The sequence below is a fragment of the Xiphophorus hellerii genome, chromosome 1, assembly GCF_003331165.1.
Source record: "Xiphophorus hellerii strain 12219 chromosome 1, Xiphophorus_hellerii-4.1, whole genome shotgun sequence".
In the NCBI taxonomy this organism is placed as follows: Eukaryota; Metazoa; Chordata; class Actinopteri; order Cyprinodontiformes; family Poeciliidae; genus Xiphophorus; species Xiphophorus hellerii.
The window spans coordinates 20402840-20424032 of record NC_045672.1 but is presented as its reverse complement, the minus strand read 5'-3'; the positions used below and the strand labels follow the sequence as shown (position 1 = coordinate 20424032).

Here is a 21193-nt window from a genome sequence, read left to right as displayed (position 1 = left end):
TGACCAATTTTAACACATTGCCATAGATACAAAGGATGATTTAGCTCGGAGCGTGTACTGGAGTCCCAACTAAAATCCAATTAAGAAACTGTGAAAAGATTTGAAATCTGATGGTCACGGACACTTTCCATTCAATCTGAACTTAGAACCTTTCTGATTTCTATCTTTCCTACTTTTCGTACTTTACCTTTGACTTCAAAGCAATAGTTTTGCTTTGTTTTAGTCTTTAATGCAAAATTCTGTAAAAAAAACAAAAACATTTTGTCGTAGTAGTAATGTGATCCAGGGTGTGAATACCTTTGGAGGGCACTATTTCATGAGTAACATTCAAGGTTGAAGCACAGTCGCCTAACCAAGAGGTCAGAAACAACTCATTTTTTAAAGAATACACATTAAATCTGAGTTCATCAGTTTAAAAAGGTAAATGCCACATCAACTAAACTATGGGTGTTTCTAGCCCTTCTCTGTGTCCATCAGCCAAACCTGAATCCTAGGAAAGAGGGGCCAGAGGACATCAGGTCCACTCCTTTATCTCTGCCTAAAGTGACTGTCTGCATCTGTCCAGCTGAAGCTGAAACCTTCAGACAGCCGAGAGGTATGGATCCTTCATCATACCTTCAGTGATCTGAAGCCTTCGGGCAGCTGAGTGAGACTAGAAGTAGTGAAAAAAAAAAAAAAACGTTAGCCGCTGAAGCAGCTGCATGACTCAGCCCTCAACCACAAAAATATCTCCACTGCATTCACATTTCATGGTGATGTAGAGAACACACACATCCGTGATGGTATTTCACTTTTCCCACATCCTTTGTTCGAACAGTGCGCCCAGTTGATTTGAACACACGCACGCACACACCGAATGACACATCCCAAACACTTTAGGCAAGGCAAAAGCAGAGTAACCATGCAGGCTCCCTGGAGCCCTAACAGTCCAGCAGCTGTCCTCTCTGTCAAAAGGCAGCATTAGCTCTGGGTTGCACTGAGCCGATGGAGTTGCACGTGACCGAACGTTACTATACCATCAAGCTGTCGGCCAGCAATCCTCCTCCAGCTTAAAATAACCACCACTCACCCCAACAGCCAGGGTCGATTACACACAACCCCAACAACAATGCATAACGCACTGATCTGTCTGCCAGTCTGTAGCCGAACCGAGTTATGCTTATATAATTAGAGGCTGAGCAGAAGCATGACCCCTCCTTTATAAATAAATAGAGCTAATTAACTTCTCGTTTGAATAAGGGCACTGCGTGACATCCGTCTCATATCTAACAGGAATGAGGCTTAAATATGAAGCCAGACATGACACCGAAATCATAATCCTTTTTTCAGATGTAAAACTTTATTTTTAAAAGTGGGCGGCCCCATATCTGGTTTATGTTGCTATTTCTGCTCTAATTACACATAGTAAGATGTTATGCTGAGCTGGTGGCCCCGTCCTCTCACATCTAAATCTGTTCCAGTCTATCAAAGTCACTGACCAGGCATTGTAGCGGGGCGGATGGACGCAGAGGAACACTCATTCACGAAACATAGATCAGTGACCTCCTACAGACCCTAAAGATCAAAGTGGGGTCCTCTTACCAATGCTGTTCTTGGTGTCCCTCCTCAGACCACACAGCATGGCTGCAGCTCCTCTGGAAGCTGATCTTCACCTTAGTGTGTAAAGAGTTGAGGTTTCACCTGAGAGACCAGGTCTCAGGCGCTCACATGAGACACGGAATACATCTCTGCTTCTCCACTTCCAACATTTTCTTCAACCATGCTGCTTGTTAAAAGATAAGTTAATGCTGTCCCTCCAAACAGAGTCCCAGTCTCCTTCTTTTTAAACTTGCAGGATGAATCCTTTGCAGTCCTTACTAGTGGAACCTCTGAGATCAGCTGAGATCTTTGTGAAAAGCCATAGCAGGGAGAGGAATGACTTGTGCCCTATTCTTGGCATCTCGCTGTGGCCCCGTTTTTCCAGCTATTCTTACAAATGGTTCGTGGGTTTGGCAGAGATTTTTCTCATGCCCTGCTCACACACTCACATGAGCTCACACACATAACCCTTCTCTCTCTCTCCCTCTCTCTCTCTTGCTCAGCGGTTGCTCATCCTCTCTTCCTCTCTGCCAGAGGGGCTCAGTGAGGCAGCCACACACGATAGTCACTCCCCCCTTCCCCTTTCCTCCTCTGCACACAGACACGCACAAACTCACACTTTATCCCACCAAGTCCTGAATTCCACCCTCTCACACATGCACAGTTCACACACTGAGATTAGACACGACACAGTGGCGCACACACCACAACACCGAACTGTCGGCACAATTAACACCACCTGCACATTCACAGTCAGACTCTGTGTCACGTTTTTCTCACATAGATCCTGTACCTACATTATAGAGCGTGCATCTTCACAGTCCTGGTGTGTGTCTCTCTCACCCTCTCTCTCTCTCTCACACACACATGCATATGCAAAATTCCTGTGCCGAACAGCTGCCTGCATGCCTTGCAGTAGAGACTGATTTAAAGTACAGCGCAGCCGCCACACTGGTGATAGATTCACATTGCAGTCATGGGAAAATAAATAAATCATGTCTAACAGAGAAGAGATACAACACTTGAACCTGAGCAACTTTGTAAAATTCAAAAGCATCCACATTGAGAGAAGGTTTAGATGACCTCTTCGTAAGTCTTGACCCAGTGATGCTTCTGAACCCAAACACAGATGGGGTCGTTTGTCATGCACACATGTCCCAGCGCCTGCTGCTTCCTGACCCCCACAGGCGACCCCTCTGAACCTCCTCTGCCTCATTTTTTTGGTTCAGTGAAGACAAAGTGCTGTCCTTACCGAGATTTTAGATGAAAACACAAGATGCAACACCAACAAATTCAGATTGTGCACTGAGGAAATACATCCTCCCACTTTTTTCCCTGTTTTTTTTTTTTCTTTAACAGATTTTGAAAGTGATCACAAAGAACTAGCAGCAGAATTCTCAGACGTTCCAGTGGACACAGGACACATCAGCGTAGACAATTTCCTTAGAGACTGTTGTCCTTAATACCCCATTTACAGTGGGTATGAGTGTAGGCTTTTTGAGCGAAACTAATTAATTTCCTGCAGGATAATAAGAAATGTGAGATGAAACAGTGTTGGACAAAACAAAAGAAAAATCCTCTAAGAACAAAAAGCAATGATTCACAAAGAGGAAGATGATTAAACTTAATCATATAGTAGGAGAAAAACCTGACGTGAAAATATACTGCAGCATAATTTATCCCAAATTAGTCAACGTTTTTACTTTGAATTGATGCTCTAGTTAAGATTGATGCAATCTCTGGTTTCTCCTGATCAAACCAACCACACTGCCATCTTATGGTGGTCAGCTCCAGCTGCAGAAGGAAGCCGCAGGATAAAAAATGACCTGAAATTCAAAAACAACCTTCTAATATTTAAAGTTGTAAATTCCAGATTACAATCATGCAAAGAAATTTCACCCATTTTTGATTAATATCTATAAAAATACACACAACATATAGTTAAATCTACGTGGTGATTTAACAGCAATTTTCTACAGGTAAAGCTTTCCCATCTGTTTTACCTTTGGTTCTCCCTCTGATGATGCCCAGTCGACATCTGAGTGAAAAAGAAAACATCCTCCTCCTTCCTCCAGTGCACCGGCTGCCTTTCCTCAGGGAATCTGTCTGAGGAAAGGCGAATAAAAGCTGTTTGGGGGTGAGGTGCCCTTTTCCAAACACTGCCCTTGCTGACATGTTCATTTTCTGACCCATCAAAACAAAAACAACAAAAACAGGATTTTGTCCTACTCCTCGGTTTGCAGCCTGTGCCTGCCCTGTTGCTCACGTGCTCTTCTTTCCTTTTCTGGAGAACATCCAGTCCAGTCAGGTGAGTCTTCCACAAACAGGTGCAGGTTCTCAAACAGGGCAACGCTCTGTTTTTTTTCCCCCTCCCAGCCTTTCTGAGTCTGTTTCTTCCTAACCTAAGCAGCTATAAGCCGACCGGCGGAATAAATGTTGTGTTTTTACATCTCTGGCAATGTCAGCTTTGCAGGAGCAGATGGCAGAGAGTTCACGGCTGTGGGGCACAGCTTGCCTGCCAGAATGCAATGGAAACCTTCTCTGCAGGGACTCAGCGTTCTACCTTGTAAAACAATGCGCAGTCTGAGCGAGCAAATGCAGGGCAATGTCATCTAACGGTAAATTTCTGCAATGCATGTCATCCAAGGACACAAACAACCCTCAATCTTGGAGATATTCAGTGGACCTTTGCGGCCATTTGGCAATAACTTTTCTACCAAAGGACTTTCCGAGAGTCATACTGTTTATCCCTCTCTCCACCAAATGAGGAGTTTGAGATAGCACAGAGAAAAAATACTTTGTTTTTAGGTTGCATTGTTTTGTTTGGGTAACATTTTTCTTCTCCTAATAAAAGGAATTTGAAAAATGCCTTTTGTATTTACCTAAGTTACATTTGACTAAAATTGTATGTCCCTAGTCAAATGAGAGTAAAAGAATAAACAGAACAAAGTAGCAAACAGGCATACATGGTGAATGGTTTTGATTTCCTCACCCTCCAAATGTACCGTCACTACAGCTTGTCTGACATTTTGGTGAACTAATGCTGACACAATGAAGCCTCTACTTCTAGCCTTAGGTTTGAAAATGAATCTTTAAATTATTTTAATGGATTTTGAAATTACTCGTCTCAGTCCCAGAAATTTCTCAGATCTGTTTTTATATCACAATCCAAATCCCTCATGTCTTCTGATAAATAAGAGCTAAAAACACCAGTGTATCTCTGAGATGAGAAAACTAACATTTTCTGAGACTATTGACGCTTTTAAAAGCAAAAATATCTTGGTTTTTATTGTAACACTTAACCAAATTTTACTACCTTTATTTTAACCAGATTTTTCTTAAAAGAACATCACCCATGTATAATAATTACCCTTTCCAGGATGCTTCTTGTTTAGCTCAGTAGCTGTCATTTCTCAGTTTTATTTGACTTAAAGCACTGTGTTGGCACTATTATGACAGTTGCCCTAAAAATAAAGATTGATACTAAAGGTTGTGTCAGGTGTCATTTGTGATTTCACACACTGATAGGTTCAAAAAATTATATAAGGAAAAATATGTCCTACTATATAATTTTAAAAGGCATTGAGAGCACCAATTTATGATGGCCAATTATTGTAAAAACTTAAGCTTCTTGACACTACACAGTACAAGGAAATCTATGAAAACTATTATAGTTAAAAAGCTTAAATATTTTTGTGGTACATTTCAGAAAGTGTACCATCAAAATATTTCATTTCTTGTAATTTTGGTGACCATGCCTTTTAATAAAGAACATAAATGATTACTTTAATTTTGGTAAGCTAGAAGTCTCAAGCATGAAGTCCCTTTCTGTTTAAACCTGACTCACCCATTCACGCTCTATGCCCAAAGTGTCAAAGCAAACCATTTTTAGCTTTAAAGCTTGTGCCACATACATATACAAAAGATACTTACTTTCTTACTATGTGCAGGTATAGTAAAAAAGTACTATTCTGTTTGCCATTATGTTCTTAGCTTTTACATTCACACAGAACTGGCTTGTGCTTGTCATCCAATGTTCAAAAATTCAGCGAGTCTGAGTGAGTTGAAAAAATAGCTTTTCAAAATGACTGTGTACAATTTAGTTTAAAACTTTGTTTGCCTTGCAAACCCACGAAACAGACCTGCAGTAGAAGAAATAAGGCAACAGATCCAAAAGCCAATTTTGATTTTAAAGAGTTTATTATGAACAACCAGTTTATTCGTTCTCCTCGCTCCTGAGCCTGGCATTGGGGTTGGTGATCTTGATTGCCAGCTGAGCTGCTCTCTCCACAATCAGCTTCCTGTTCTTGGAAGAGACGTTGTGGGCAATCTCAGCACAGTGAGTCCTACAGGAGCAGAAAACACACCACTGAGGATTACAGTGCAAGATAAAGACTAATATTTCAGCAAGATATACTGCTGAAGTACTAATGAGAAACTTTCAGCAAAGAACAAACGGGGTAAAACCAAATGGCTAATATCAGGACAATATTTCAACACCGTGTTCTGATGTTGCTCCACAATAAGAGTTGCCATAAATTGAGACAAATCAGATATTTGTAGAACTTCCAAATAAACAGTGGTTATCAATGTTTTAATATCTGGCTTAGGGAACTACAACAATAAATAAATAAGGAAATTATAAAAACAAAATTTTAAGAAGTACCTTATTACAGGACAATTATTAAATCATTTGCTTTCAACTAGTTTGAATATCTAGATGTAGCAATCATCAGTAGAAAGGTCAGCTATATGGATTTTAATACTAGACTTTTAAAATATCAATTTTTAATTATTTCTCAAATTGCGTATTACTTAAGTGAAATAAAGACAATGTGACTAAATTAGGGACTCAATCTTGAGCTGGACAATGCTTTCATTACAAACAATTAATAAACATTGCATCCGTATAGAATTAGGAACTCATGCTATATGAATGCAATGTATATAATCCAACATTGTCTATGCAGGTATGGGAACTAAATTAGGAAGTTTCACATCTGGATGAACCTTCTCAAGCAAACATCTGGATGAGTTCAGACACGTGACTTGTTCTCGACTTTATCTTCTCATATATAAATGAAAATCTATTTTTACTCTCCCTGTTTCTCATAAGGAAACTGCTCAAAGTTTGTGGTCATTACAAACCTAACAGACAACTCCAATGTGAGAACACTTTAAAAAGTAAGACTTAAGCTAAGAATTTTCATTGTGTTTGAAATAAACCTAGATTTGCTTTCTTTTTTTTTTTTTTGCTACTAATACAAGGTCTTGTTTCAATTAAGACAAACATTTCCAAAAATTTTAGAGCACAAATACATTATTAGTACAGAACTGATTTAAACTTGTTGAAAAAAATATGAGACCATAAGAAAGAATAATAAAAGCACTGCAATGATAGAAATTAAATTTCAGACATGATAATCTGAGTTTTGCTGTGACGGTGGGCCTTCCCTGCAATATATGCCTCTACCAAAATCATCACAACCATCTCATACCGCCTCAACTTACAAGAAATTCTTTAAAAATCTGTCTCTTAGTAGAAAAGGCCCTAATAAAGTTTGTAAACAAACATTAAAAACTTTAAGTTTATCTTGATATATTAGGAAACAAATTCCAGCACAACATTTGCCATTTCTCAGCTAAGCTTGTAAACTGGATGAACTTACTTGTTATTCATCATCAGAACCTCCAGCTCCTTGACATTGTGCACCAGGAACTTCTTGAACCCAGATGGCAGCATGAACTTGGTTTTCTTGTTGCTACCATAACCAATGTTGGGCATCAGCATCTGACCCTTGAACCTCCTGCGAACCCTGTTGTCAATACCTCTGGGCTTGCGCCAGTTTTGCTGTTAACAGAAGTAAAATCAAATAATATATCTCACTAATTTGCCTTTAGTAAGAGAGGTAATTGTAAATTGTGTAAAGATCTGCCTTCCACACTTACCGTAATCTTGACATATCTATCAGATTGATGGCGAATGAACTTCTTGGTTCTCTTCTTGACAATCTTGGGTTTTGTTAGGGGCCTGAGGGCTGCCATGATGACTGTGGACAAACAATTCAAAGCAAGGTTAGAATAAAACCGTCAGCTCAGGACAGGTGTTGGGAGTATATTTTTACAATCATCTATTAGCGTTAACTGTCCGGTGTGCTAACAACACACCGAAGAAGCACTAAGGATAAAATTATAATAAACGCAAAATGCTTTCAAACTACGAACCTACACGCGTTCACAATCACATTAAGTGTGCGTTCCCAGCGGAGGGAAGAGTCAAATTAAACGTGTTGATTTACGTTAGCATGCTAGCTACTACGAAGGACTGCTCGGCTGTGTAGCAGGCCGCACTGCTTTTCTTTAAAATTCTGTATACATGAGATGAACAGAAAACAATACTTAATCGACAGTGTTTAAATGTGGTGATATTGTTAGTGTTGTCTATAAACCATGCTACAAGTTGGCCTTGGCTGGGTGCTAGCCGGACAGCCGCTTCAACGGCAACACTTCACTCCGTATGGGCAAATTCAACACAAAACCGATTATTCTACTGCTAATATGATACATCCTGTAAATGATGGAGGTCAATAACAAATTATCAACATCGAGTTAAAAAGATGATGGCAAATTTAATGAGGATTAAGTTAGATTCTCTCAACTCACCCGCCGGTCTAAATCCAAAAGGGACTTCGGCGACGGCGGAAAGAAAGAAAAGGACTTCCGCAAATCTGGCAATGCCTTATGGGTGATGTATTTTTCTGCGAAGAACAGTAAACTCTTTTGAAATAGACGTTTCATTTTAAAATAATTTTTCAAACCATATGTAGGAAACCAAACTAAGGGTAGGGCAGCAATTAGCAGCAAGGTATTTAGTAGTGCCTGTCATGTTTTTCTTCAGACATGACAATCAACATTCCGGTCAAACATATTGTGTGTTTCACCTCTGATAATTTTATATTTTTGGCTAATCTGCTAAAATCATCAGATTGTTCGGGTACATTATCATGGATTGGGTTATGTTTGATTGAGCCAGTCAGCACCTCAACTAGCTTTACATCACATTACTCTCTCTAGGAGAGGCAGTCCTCTGACGTGCTTTGATCCCCCTACCGTCAAAACATCTGATCCAAAGCAGCTCATCAATATCTGGTAAAGTGATATCTGTGAGCCATTGGCGGTTAGACATTCAGCCAAGACTTTGAGATTGACAACAGTGACAATTGTCAATTTGTCAATTAAAATTGTCAAATTATAAATTTCTCACTGATTATCATAATTAACACAATAATCTCAGTCTGGGTTGTGAAGGCAAACGTGTGAGTCATCCAGTGGACATTTCAGTTCCATTTTTAGTTCCTGTGTGGTAGGCTCCTATCTGCAGAATGAACAACTGTAAGCCAGTGTTAGACCTGAAAGACTCAGAGGTGTTGATATAAAATCTGATTACCGGTGGTTGTTTTTAAATAGATTCTTACTTTTATTTTTTGATTTATGTTTTTCTCTTTGACTTCTGTTTCATTCATTCTCATTTTGGCATTAACAGTCCATTAAAACTTCCCTGCAACACAAGAAAAAATTCCCTTGTTTTTTCTCTACTTCTCTTTATTTGTGTCACCATAATGTCCAGCGTTCTGGATGTTCAATCCATTGCTCTTTTCTCAGGGGAACATAATGTCCTGTCTGGAGAACACTAATCAGAGCATTAAAATAAGAAATAGAAATCTGAATATTAAGTGAAATATTAATTGCAAATTAACATGCACACAACTGTCTATGTCAGTGCTATTTGCTTTGGTCAACAATGGCTGTAAGGTACATAATTGGTGGGAACCTTTGAGTATGTGAGGTATCAAGAAGGTTATATTTATAGATGCATGACTTTCAAGTTTGCTAATTTTTATATTTTTATTAAATGTTAACAAGATTTTAACTTTGGAAGTGATGTTTCACTAGTGCACCACACAACTTAATGCAAAACCCAACCTCCTGACAAAGTCTATTCTATACAAAGTAAGAATATATGTATTTAATTTAGCAAAACTATGGATTCCAATAATATTTTTGACAACACTAAATATCAACTTTTCCACAGATCTCAAGGTATTATTTATAGTATTTGTTATTGAAAATGTTTTTTTGTGTCTGTTTTGACTAACAAAATTGTTTTAAACTGTGTGGGTTTTTTTTAAATCTCTGTTCAGTATACAATCCAGAATGTCTGAGCAGTCTAAACATGTAAGATTTTGAACTACAACTGGTCAAATGTTTTCCAGACTCCCTGAAGAATAACAAAGCAAAAACTTTTAATTTAGGCAGAATCATAAATTTCAGATCAGATACCGATTTCGGCATCATAGGCAGACAACAGCCCCTTAGCATTCAGCAATATTACACAATGAATCATGCTAATGGGTCATGTAAAATTTGACTTGGTTGCAACTGACATACCTTTTCTAGTCTTCAGTTTACAGCTAAAAACTGATCGGTGGGTGAGCTCCAGCTCTTTCTGCTTTTGTGAGTTTGATGTCTTTTAGCTGAGAAGCCCCTGGTTCAGTCATTGTAGGAAGATGTGGAGATTGCTTTGATTTTGTAACTTTTAATTTCCATGTGCTGTCCCACAGGCTAAACCACTGGACAAAAAAACAAAAAAACAAAAACCTCTGAGACACTACACTGAATTTAGCTGCTGCTGGAATTTCCTGTTGTCGAATTGTAAACCATATGTAGGAAACTAAACTAAGGGTAGGGCAGCAATTACCTACCCTAATGTACGTATGTATCCAATACATTTGGATATCACGCCAAATGTATTTGGCATGATATCTTTTATCTACCAGAACAAACTGTTTGTTAATCATTGAGAGAAGGATGTCTTTAGGATGTATCTTTCTGTCTGCCACTTTTGTTAAACTGGTGCACACTTCCTGATCAGATGAGAAGGCTGGTAACTCTGTGTACCTTTTCACTTCACAGACTTCCTTAATAAAACTTCCACTTTTTGTATCAGACTTAAGGGGCGGTAGCAGTGGGAAACGGTCTTGTGGTGTGATTAAAGGTAAATCATTTTGTTGTCACATGACAATGAGTTGTCTGACATTTCCTCATCGGTAGTAGGTCACAGCTCTTAGGACGCGGTTTATTTTTTCCTGTTTCAGCTGCGGGAAGAAGAACCGAAAGATGGAGTCTCAGCCTATAATGAGGCAAGTATTGTTTGTTTATTTTATTATTATTATTATTTTACAGTACTCTGTTGCTTAAATTTTAGTTTCACTTTTCTCATTTCAGTGGTGGGCAGTACAAGAATTATGGCATCGCCAATCCCGGTTACGTGCCAGCCGCGGCAGGAGCAGCGGGTAGGCTATGAGCTACGAACTTAAATTTCAACTTCATTCGGTGTATTGTCTTTTTTAATTAATTTAATAAGTCGCCGTAACTTTCGTTTCCGGTGACGTCACATCTGCTTTCTTGTGGCCACGTTATTGCGTTGTTGAGAATTCAGCAATCTTCGGGCCGCTCACATAATGGTTCTGGCTGACAAAATTAACAGTTGCATCAAAATTTTTGTTTACAGCTCCGGCTCCGGGACGTATTACTGATAGATAAACCCGTGAAGCTTCATTTGGATCAAGTCAGTTAGATAAGGGCCAGTGTCCATGTCGAACTGGTCGTGGCCCTCCCTGTACAGAATACATGGATGTATCTGTGCGCCTTACCTTTTTCAGTCGTTACAACTGTTTAATCTGTTGTTAACAAGCGGTATCATGTTTGTCTGAGACGTCTTCAAATACAGCATGAGCGTACATTTTTGCCACACCTGTTATTTTTGTGCAATAACACCGGCTGGAAACGTGCAGCGCTGCACGGTGTGTCACAGTCAAATGCAAAAAAACTTTGTACAAATTTTCTGTCAAACAAACGGTGTAAATCGAGTAATGCTATTACGTGCATAATGTTAGCTCATTAATGACTATAGTTAATTCATGCCAATATCATGTTAAGCTGGTAAATCGAGGGCTATGGGGGACAATTCCCACTCAAACGAATGTCTTGCCCCCCTCAAATCAAACCTCTCACAAATAATGTTACATCTCACAGAGGTTCTGCTGCGCACCGCACCGCGCTGAGCAGGCTGCGATCTTCTTCTGTATATTTGCAGCCGACATACAGCTCTGACTCAGGCCCTCTTCCGCTAGTAAACAGCCAATCAGCATTCAGTATGCAAATGAGCCTACAAGTAGTAGCCTTGAAACGTAGCGATACGCTCCGCAGATCCCTGCTAGAGAGAGAGAGAAAAAACTACTCGAGAACGATGACTACCACTGGTTTTATCTGACAAGTTGTCTAACTCTTAAATGTACGCTCATATATAAAAGAAAAAGGAACGCAGTGCTTTGTTAACACTACGACAACTAGAATACAAGGTCTAAAGGTTATCACATTTCACAGGTCAGTAAAAGGTTTTAATTTATTTTTAAATTAAAACCTTTTACTGACCTGTGAAATGTGATAACCAGTAAGTCCGTTGTGTTAGCTTGACTTTAACATCCTTAACATATAGATGTTGTGGTGCAGTTGTGTTTGTTTCGGTTCAATTAAAATAACTTATTTTAAATAAAGCGACTCATACTAACTCTTCTCTTCTCACATAAAGAGACATTATAAATAGAAAAAGTCTGTTGGAGAAACCAGGGAGGTATCAAGACAGTTGTCACAGATATTTAAGAAATACTCTTATCATCTGCTATCAGGGATCTGCAAACTGCAGTTCTGGAGCCACAAGAGGCTCTTTGGCTCTGGTCTTCACTAAATTCGTTAAACAGCGTATTAAAGTATTACAGTACATTGATACAATGAAACAAACAATGTTTTGTTACTAAAAACACTAGCCAGAAAGGAGTCACGTAATTTCCAGAATCATTCTGGATGAATTCTGGAAATCATCCAGACAGATCCAACCATGTATTTCTATTTTGTAAAATAAATAACTTTTTTTTCCCCCCCTCTGGACTCTGGTTAGAAAATGTATTAGAATATGAATTACATTGACTCGTCACAATACACAGAATGTACCGAATAATAAAAAGAACAGTTTTACTTTTTTTCTTCTCCTGTTATTTTGTATTTTATCACTTCAAACATGCGGATACGTACAAATATCCAACCTCTCATACGATTTTAACTATGCTTTTATTTTGAAATGAAACTCAATTTCTTTTTTATTCTGCCTCTTAAGAAAAAACCTAGTTGCCAAAGCATAAACAAATCCTTAAAAATAACTATATATTAGTAAAATAACTTTAAAAAAAAAAATCCCACCCTAAAATCTCCATCTCGCTTGAAGCTCCACTCAAAAAACCCCCCAAAAAAACTCCGGATCCTGGATTAAGGCGCTCGTTGCTAAACTTTCTCTGTATTGCGAAGCATCCGGACATCAGGTCCCGTCACTACCGCAGCAATAGTTAGAGGCGATTAAAGAAGGGGAACCAGCAAGCATACAGCTGCGTGAAACAGGAAAAGAAATCCAGAGAGAATAACGGTCAGAAATCCAGTTGTCACCGCGCTTTCGCAAAATGGATTATCAGCGTTTAACGAGGTGAGGGTCGCTTCATGCTTTCGATTTAGAGCAAAAGTAAAACCGTTGCTTAACTTGTCGTTTTACCGCTACGCGTTTCAGCCACGGCCAGCACCAAAATCACGGCATTGCCAACCCAGGTTACATACCAGCAGCAGCGTGGCCAGCAGGTATGACCTCCTACAAACCCGTATTTCAACTACACCCTGAGCACAAGACGAGTTTTGAAGTTGTTGGTCTTTTTTTCTTTACGAGTGAGTTAACTTAGTAGTAACTTAGGTCTTTCGGTGACGTAACATCTGGAGATGGGCGGCGGCAACATGTTTTTGGAGTTGCTGAAATCTCAGAGCTTCGAGTTTCTCACTCATACTTACAGACATTTGACTGAAATATGGAGTCAGCAAATCCATATCTTTGGAGTTGCTGAAATTTCAGAGCTTGCAGTTTCTCACTCATATTTACAGACTGAGGGATTAAGATTAACCCTGAAGCTTCAAGTAAATCAGGCTTTGGGTTTCGGAAATCTGAATGAACACCATGACGGAAGGGCACGGTAAGTCGCAGCGTCTAAGTGCTGACATGAAGGAATATGTATTCATTTGAAAATCTCAAGTTCTATATCTCTTGCTGACTTGGGTTACATGGTCAGCAGACTCCCCTTTTGTTGTGTTGTTGTGTTGAATTGTATTACATAAAAAATATATTTTAATAAACAACAACAATTTACATCGTATTTCAAAGTTTGCATCTGTTTCTGACTGGACTGGTTGTTGTTGTTTTTTTATTTAGCAATGTCTGCCCCACCTGTGGCGGAGCATGCAAGCCCCAGCGCTCCTCCGGCTGGTATGTTTGACAACATGCCTGGATATGAAGGGACGGTGGCCGGAGGAGGTACAGTAAGATATACAGACCCACTAAATCATTGTTCGTAATTCATAAACAAGCGTTTCAAAGTAAAAACAACAAGAGATGTACACAGTAACACAATATGTTTAATTACAGATGATTAAGATTTATGTTTTTTTAATTTGTGCCAGGTCTAAAGAAATTTAATGTCACTATACACTATAAGAACATCTACATCTGGTACAAATCTACCAATACCTTTCTTCAATTCCAGATTTTTCAGAGAGGAGTTCTGACATAAAAATACCTTATAATAATATAAGATAAAGACAGTAGCAACTGTTTGTAACTGTATGTACTCTGGAGGGAGCAGTCCAAACCTTTCTTGACGGATACCATGGAGGAACTGAGGCTTATCCTGCCAATTTCACACATTAATAATTGCAACAAAAAAAATTAAAAAAGGATATGTTACTGCTTTTTCTACTGTTTACCTTTTTGGTGGTGACTCATAAAAAATAAGCAATCTGCAGACAGTCTATTAAACTACAATGTGACCCGATTATTGAATTTACTGGTAATTAAATATATTCAGCAATAAAAGTCTTGGATATAACTTGGAGTGTTATATCCAACACTTGGAGTGTTGTTATACTCCAAGTATAACGAGTTATATCCAAGACGAAGAGTAATGGTTCCTGAGTTGCTTCACAATTATTTCACAATATTCATTTCTACTTATTCACAAACGCTTTTGGAGATTTAGAAACAGTAATAGAACCTAGATAAAAACTGTTCCTTTAAAAGAGGTTTTGGACAATAACATCTGAGATCAAATATTCTTTTCCTGAATAAAGTAAGAAACCTCGCTGAAAGGACTTTTAACTTTTGTTACAGGTGGATTTCTTCCACCTCCCATGCCTGCTCAACCAGTCCCCCAGCCTTCACCTGGACCTGAACAACCACACTGGAAGTAATGCTGACACCATGCCCCTTCTTTTAATACAATGGCTTAGGATATTTAAGACAGCTGTTAGTTAATTTGTAGATATTCCAGTATGTGTGACATGTTGCATATTATTGCTTCTTGCTTGCAGTATCCCGTCTATAACTGAAGACACTGCCAGGGACGCCTTTAGCCTGTATGCTTCCAGCAAATGTTGCTACAGTTCTGCACCTGCAAAGGACGGTGTCATCATCAACATGGAGTCATTCAATACTTACAGGGTAAGAGGTTTTGTGATTTAGAAATGTTTTGCAAAAAGCTGTGAGAACTGAATAAAAGTGAACAGATGTGGCTCATTAGAGTTTTCCTTCCATTCACTACTTTTTTTTTTTTTTATTATTGCAGTATCGCCTAGAAACATTTACCGAGTCCAGGTCTACAGAGTGGAGCCATGAGCCATACAACGGTGTGTTTCTGCTGCTAATGTCTTCAAAAAAATTAATAGGGTGACTGTGACAGTTGGACCAACGGCGTACACCTACACCACCACCACACAAACACAACACAAAAGTGGTTCATGTACACAGGAACCATGGAGGAAGCCTTTTTGCCCAACCACACTTGGTCAACCACATGTTGCCATTTGAGCTGTGGTAAATGCATAGTGTAGATGCTTGTCATGGAGCAGTGAGAGATTATCACGGCATAACAACATGCAATAAAAACTAGATCTAGAATTTAAAAGCGTTAGTTTCAGTTAATTAGTCATAGAAAAAACATAACATGTTAAATGAATTGCGCCTTTCTCATGTCCAAAATGACCAACAATCTATTTCTACATAGTTTTTTTTTTTTGATAACGATTGATGTTATAAAATGTTTTTCAACTTGTAGTCAAATAGAAGTCTCTCTCAGTGACTTTTTAGATCCTTAGGTAATCGTTTGGCCATTTGGCTTGATTGGAGGTTATTTGGACTGAAAGTGTAAAAAATATGGCAAACATTAAGTGCAATATGCTTCTTTATTTGTGGAATTGAAAGATTGCATATGAAGTTATTATTTTTGAACATCAAAAAACAAGTGACCAGAAAAACTGGTCTTCATAGCATAGCATATTTCTGCTGTGGGTTCTTGCAGGTCACAATATGACATTCTGTCATGTTAGTTTAAAAAGTGTAAAAGTCTACAGATTATTAATTAAGTACTTAGTGCTGTTTATTTTGGGTTTTTTTTAAATTTTCTGACCCATATGACAATTTATATTGGTTAATATTGATCAGGCCAGCCAGTGGATGCCTATGTTCAGCACCCTCCAGGACCGTGGGACATTCCTGCCAAAGCACCCACTTTTTTTGTGGATGGCGAACAGAAAATGAAGGTTCCCTACACCTCATCTATGAAGGTAAGCTATACAAATGATGCATGACGGGAAAAATAATTAGCTCTTGTGATTTTTGTTTTCTCTGTAAACGTCATTACACATGTATTTTTATGCAATTCTTTAAGTTTGGATTCTAGTCTTATGGTAACGAAGGTTTCAGGGAGGTTTTTTCTTCTTTAGCAAAACTTCTTTGAACTGGTTTTTGGCTCAGGGGAAAAACCCAGGCTTCTTTCTTTGTAAGAAGCCTGAGAAAAAGACTCCCTGAGATGTGGGAGCTGGATCGGAGGCGCTTTGTATGTGACTGAAGCAGATATTAAAGAGTATTGCATGTGTTAAGTTTAACTTCTTCTTCTCCTTCCTTCCCTACTTCTCTTTTTAGCCTGATCTCTGAGGATTTCGCCATTACTCTGATAGTCTAAATAAATATCTAAAAGACAAATGTGCATTTCTCTGATTGACTCAATGTTTCACTAATTATCAAAAGAATCAGGTGATTTTACTCTACCTGATGTATGTTTCTAAATGACAAATAAGTGTGTAATTTATTCTGTTGTTCTAGCCTTGCCATGATTGTTTAGGAAGCGGGAGGAAACCTTGCAAAGACTGTGCAGGCTGTGGTAATGTAAGTATTTTCTACTCAGGAAATATTTGAAGTTCGTTGGTGTGATAAAATCAAGTGTCTTTCTTCCCTTTATTTTCTTCAACAGAAAGTATGTTGGGTGTGTAATGGATCTGGTTTTCGTCATGGAGGTGATCGTTGCCACCACTGCAGCGGAAGAGGGAGGGAAAAGTATGTATTTTATTCCTAATGACAGTAAGATAATGAGAATATTTAAAAAACACTGCTGAATACTGTATTTGCATTTAGAAAGTTTATCTTTCGTTTCAGTTGTGCACACTGTCATGGGCAAGGATCAAAGCAATGTACCACATGTCATGGAAAACAGCAACTTTTGGTCTTCATCCTCCTCACTGTGAAATGGTAGAGTATTGTTAACCATGTGTGAAGGAAAAATTTAGTAGCAATGTTTAAATAAATTTGAATGTACACTTAATGATGTTTTTATTAAAGGTTTGCACTCTGTTGCAGCTCAACAGGATATATGCTCTTCTGACCCTCTTCAAATAAGTGAAGAACAGGGTGTTCAGCAGTTAGAAATGTGAAACATGGCTAAGGTGATAAGCCTAGTTTGTTGAAATTCAGTTACTAGTACCTGTTTAGAAATCAGCAGAGAGGCTTTTTGGAGAAACGCCTAAAGTTGAGCTGTGAATGTGTATGCAACCCTGCTCGACTGAAACTTACAGATAAGTAACGCATAGATTTTTACCTGACACTTGAGCCAGGGGGTGTGACTAAGTAGTGTGTGATGTATCCTATGTAAATGAGGGGACGTTCAGCCCCAAGTCAGAACTCATCCGATTCTCACTGAGATGTGAGCTTTGTATGTTTTCTCCATTTGCAAATGTTAATAAAAGCTGTGTTTGTTCTCTTTTAAAGCTAAAGTTTGGTCTTGAATTTTGTGCAACTTAACACATGTTTATCTACCAAAGCTCTTGATTTCCTGATCCATTTCTTTTCTAACCCTCACCTGTATTAAAGGAACAAGGATCAGAACCAAAAGCATGAGATTCTATGTAGAAGCATCTTTGTAAGGTGGCCAAGCTCAGCCATGGTGATGGGGCCCAACAGAAGGCTCCTCCATATTAAAAGGAGTTTTCTGAGGTGGTTCCAGTGTCTGAAGATGCTGTAAAATGATCAGTTGTGTTTTTGCTTGCAGGACAAACAACTCTGACAATTATGTTGTTGAACAATTGAGCGGTCTTCAGGTGTCAAACCTCAGTCAAGTGTCAGGCAAGGAGCTCTTCAGGGATTCTCAGTACTTGGTAAATTCTCCTTTTTATGTTGTTTTTGTAAAAAATATGGCTAAATTATATATTTAGGTCTTAGAAAGAGGTGAAATTGTTGCCTGGTTGTTATATAAATTAATCTTTTCATTGATGAATGTTGTTAGAGTTCTATTAAAACGTATTAATAGTTAGTTTGTGCTTTCAAGATAAACTAACTTTCCCTCTACACCAGATTAGCTACCATTATTAGCATTTGTTTACTATCCATCCATCCATCCATTTTCTGTTCACCCTTGTCCCTAATGGGGTCGGGAGGGTTGCTGGTGCCTATCTCCAGCTACGTTCTGGGCGAGAGGCGGGGTACACCCTGGACAGGTTGCCAGTCTGTCGCAGGCATTTGTTTACTATAATTTTTTAATTTATTTATTTATATATATATTTTATTTATTCCTGGAGGTCCCCTCTATTTCCCTTTTTATTTCTCTTTCCTCCTTACACGCATATGTACATAACTAACTCGATGGAAATGGCAATACTGACATGGTTAAGTTGAAAAGCATGTAGTGGTTAGTTTATCTTATATATATATATATATATATATGCTTTTTTGATTTGATGTTACAGATCAACAAGTTAAATGGTATTTTTGAAAAAATATTAACTGACTAATTACAAAACATTGCTTTTAAATTATTATCCATTTCATTGATGGAAAAAAATCAGTCAAAACCTACCTGACTATGTGAAATTACAACCAACCAACACAGGTTGTATTATGTTTAGACATAATACTTGGGGGTTACCTGGCTTCTTCTTCAGAACCTGGTCACTAGCAAAAAATCCTGAAGGAGAATGTTTTACTATCAGTTCATAATCTTAAGCTCAAGAGCATATTGGTAATAAAAGTGACCTAAAGCATGCTGACAAATTTACCTCTGAATGGCTAAAAGAAAATTGATGTTTTAGAGTGGCCTAGTCAAAGTCCAGACTTATTTCCAATTGTTTCTGTGACATGACCTTACACAGACTGCTAATCCTCAAAAACCCTACAAACTGGCTAAATTAAAATTATTCTGCATTAATTGGTGCGTCACAATGCCTTCACAGCAATGTAAAATAAACACAAATGCTTTGCAGCAGTTGTGCATTTTGTATTTTTTTTTTTGGACTGATAACATTAGTTTGCTCTAAAACATGGAAGTCTGTTAACAGGCAAAAGCAGAAAAGACAGAGCAAATATGTTTTCACTATATACACCACAGTACACTATTTATTTTTATCGTAACCCTATGTCCATAGGGTAAGCTAACAAAATTTTAAATATTAGACACATACTCTTTTAGAGCTAAGGCCATGTAAGTCATGTATCTTTTGCATGCAGCAACTTGTCCCAAGACTGTGAAAAACAAGTTGTCAAACTGTTTCTCGCATCGAGATTGAGTGCGTCCTGTGTGACAGTGTTGGAAACCACTTGGTGGATAACGGAATGCATTTTCTTCACTTACATTGACAAATGTCTGTGTATGCCCCTTAAACAGTGACACCACTTCAACAATATTTATTTAATACCCTCTACAGGTGTATCCAGTCATGGGCTTCCCAGACCCTACAGTGGTGCAGGCTGCACAGCGACTTGTTGGGGATCATCAGGGCAAGTTCTTACGGACGTCACGTATTCTACAACAGGTATTTAAAGATGTTATCACATAATGGAGCTTTTGTTAGCATACAAAATGTACACAATTGTTTTTTGGGTTTTTTTGTCTGCAGCGTCAAACCATTGAATTGATCCCCGTCACGAAGGTCACCTACACATGGAAAGGAAAAACATATGTTTACTTTGTGTACGGAAATGAGTTCAAAGTTCATACGAATGACTATCCTGCTACCTGCTGCTGCTCTGTAATGTAATTGAGATGAATGTAACATTCTGATTATATAAATAAATATCAGAAATCAACTATTTGCAAAACCTTTTAAAACAAAGAAGAGACATTTTTGAAGGAGTTAAATTACTGTTGTCAACTAAATAATTTGGAAAAAGCATCAACAGAGGCAGCAGTTGTGAACCAGCTGCATCACCTCCTCGAAGTTTATCAAAGTTGAAATTAGGCAATCTGGAAAACTGTCTGGTAATTTACAAGTCCATAATTTTGTGTCTTTGTTAGAAATTGACAAAATATATTTGCTTCCAGTTTAAAGGGACCATTTTGTTTTCTGCACACCATGTAGAAGACAGTATTAATGTTGATTTCAGGCTAAGTTGATACAAATGTGTGATGACACTATTACGCTTAATGATATCTACTAATTTAAAGGTTTTGAAACTACCTGCGCTGACATTACAAAGTAAGGCAATTTAAGAAAAAGACCATTATGAAGTGCACTGACACAATTTAAAAACTAAAGACTGGGAAAGCATCTGTCTTGTCTTTTTTTCCACCCCAGAAAAGTACAAATTCATGGGCATATTGCATGGTAATATTTATGTTGTCTGTGTTTTGTTGTTTGGATAGATTTAACAGATTATTTTCTAATTTTGTTTGTGGTGTTATTTGTTGTAAAATAAATAAAGGACACCACTTTATTGGAGATAAGATTTAATGTGCATTACTTTGCATTTATGAAATTTGATGGCTCTTTATGAAATACTTCACATTTAATATCCATTCTCTTAACAGTCACTGACACATGTATTCTGAATGCATTGATTTATTTCATTTAAACATTATGCAAATATATTTTACAACAATGTATTTCATGTAACATGAAAATTCTATTTGTAAGAAAATGCTGTGACGCTTTATTAAAATTCTTGCATTAAAACAAAGGCTATTTTTGCAAAATTGTGTCGTCATTAGAGATGGGTCGGTCGCGAACGTTTCGGCTATGAGAGCCGGCTCCTCACTGAGAGCCCTTAGTCATTATAAAGTGGGGGAAGTCTACAAACACGGGAGTGCAACGAGCAGCACACCATATGAGAAGTGGAGAGAGAGAATGAAAAAGAAAGTAAGTTACTATT

General features: G+C 38.1%; 3 protein-coding genes across 10 annotated transcripts in view; 1 reads left to right on the top strand and 2 right to left on the bottom strand.

The window, feature by feature from the left end:
• LOC116728485 (glutamate receptor-interacting protein 2-like) overlaps nucleotides 1-4123 on the bottom strand; it is a 37420-nt gene extending 33297 nt beyond the window's left edge. For 2 of the 6 annotated variants that reach the window (XM_032576639.1, XM_032576656.1), the window contains exon 1: nucleotides 3582-4105. In XM_032576639.1, coding sequence (XP_032432530.1) covers nucleotides 3582-3771 — 190 coding nt within the window. In that variant the 5' untranslated portion in view covers nucleotides 3772-4105. Of the gene's footprint in view, nucleotides 1-1581; nucleotides 2144-3581 lie in introns of those variants that run through there. The other 4 variants (XM_032576681.1, XM_032576647.1, XM_032576663.1 and 1 more) reach the window with 4 other exon arrangements.
• A 1633-nt stretch (nucleotides 4124-5756) lies between these two features.
• Nucleotides 5757-8336, bottom strand: rpl32 (ribosomal protein L32). The gene is made up of 4 exons (XM_032576754.1): nucleotides 8242-8336; nucleotides 7528-7628; nucleotides 7248-7429; nucleotides 5757-5924 (listed from the first exon to the last, which is right to left on the bottom strand). Exons 2-4 carry the CDS (start codon nucleotides 7621-7623, stop codon nucleotides 5795-5797), a joined length of 408 nt encoding a protein of 135 aa, XP_032432645.1. The 5' UTR covers nucleotides 7624-7628; nucleotides 8242-8336; the 3' UTR covers nucleotides 5757-5794.
• A 2184-nt stretch (nucleotides 8337-10520) lies between these two features.
• Nucleotides 10521-21006, top strand: ssuh2rs1 (ssu-2 homolog, related sequence 1). 3 transcript variants are annotated; one of them, XM_032576732.1, is made up of 14 exons: nucleotides 10521-10633; nucleotides 10734-10778; nucleotides 10864-10931; nucleotides 13940-14041; nucleotides 14894-14969; nucleotides 15094-15223; nucleotides 15348-15408; nucleotides 16223-16344; nucleotides 16883-16945; nucleotides 17031-17113; nucleotides 17213-17305; nucleotides 18102-18207; nucleotides 19750-19857; nucleotides 19942-21006. In XM_032576732.1, the coding sequence occupies exons 2-14, from the start codon at nucleotides 10756-10758 to the stop codon at nucleotides 20080-20082; spliced, it is 1176 nt and encodes a 391-aa protein (XP_032432623.1). In that variant the 5' UTR covers nucleotides 10521-10633; nucleotides 10734-10755; the 3' UTR covers nucleotides 20083-21006. The 3 variants fall into 3 exon arrangements, with proteins under 3 accessions (XP_032432623.1, XP_032432614.1, XP_032432633.1); XM_032576723.1 differs by lacking the exons at nucleotides 10521-10633; nucleotides 10734-10778; nucleotides 10864-10931 and adding exons at nucleotides 12888-13171; nucleotides 13253-13320; XM_032576742.1 differs by lacking the exons at nucleotides 10521-10633; nucleotides 10734-10778; nucleotides 10864-10931 and adding exons at nucleotides 12888-13171; nucleotides 13253-13703.
• The last annotated feature ends 187 nt before the right edge of the window (nucleotides 21007-21193 follow it).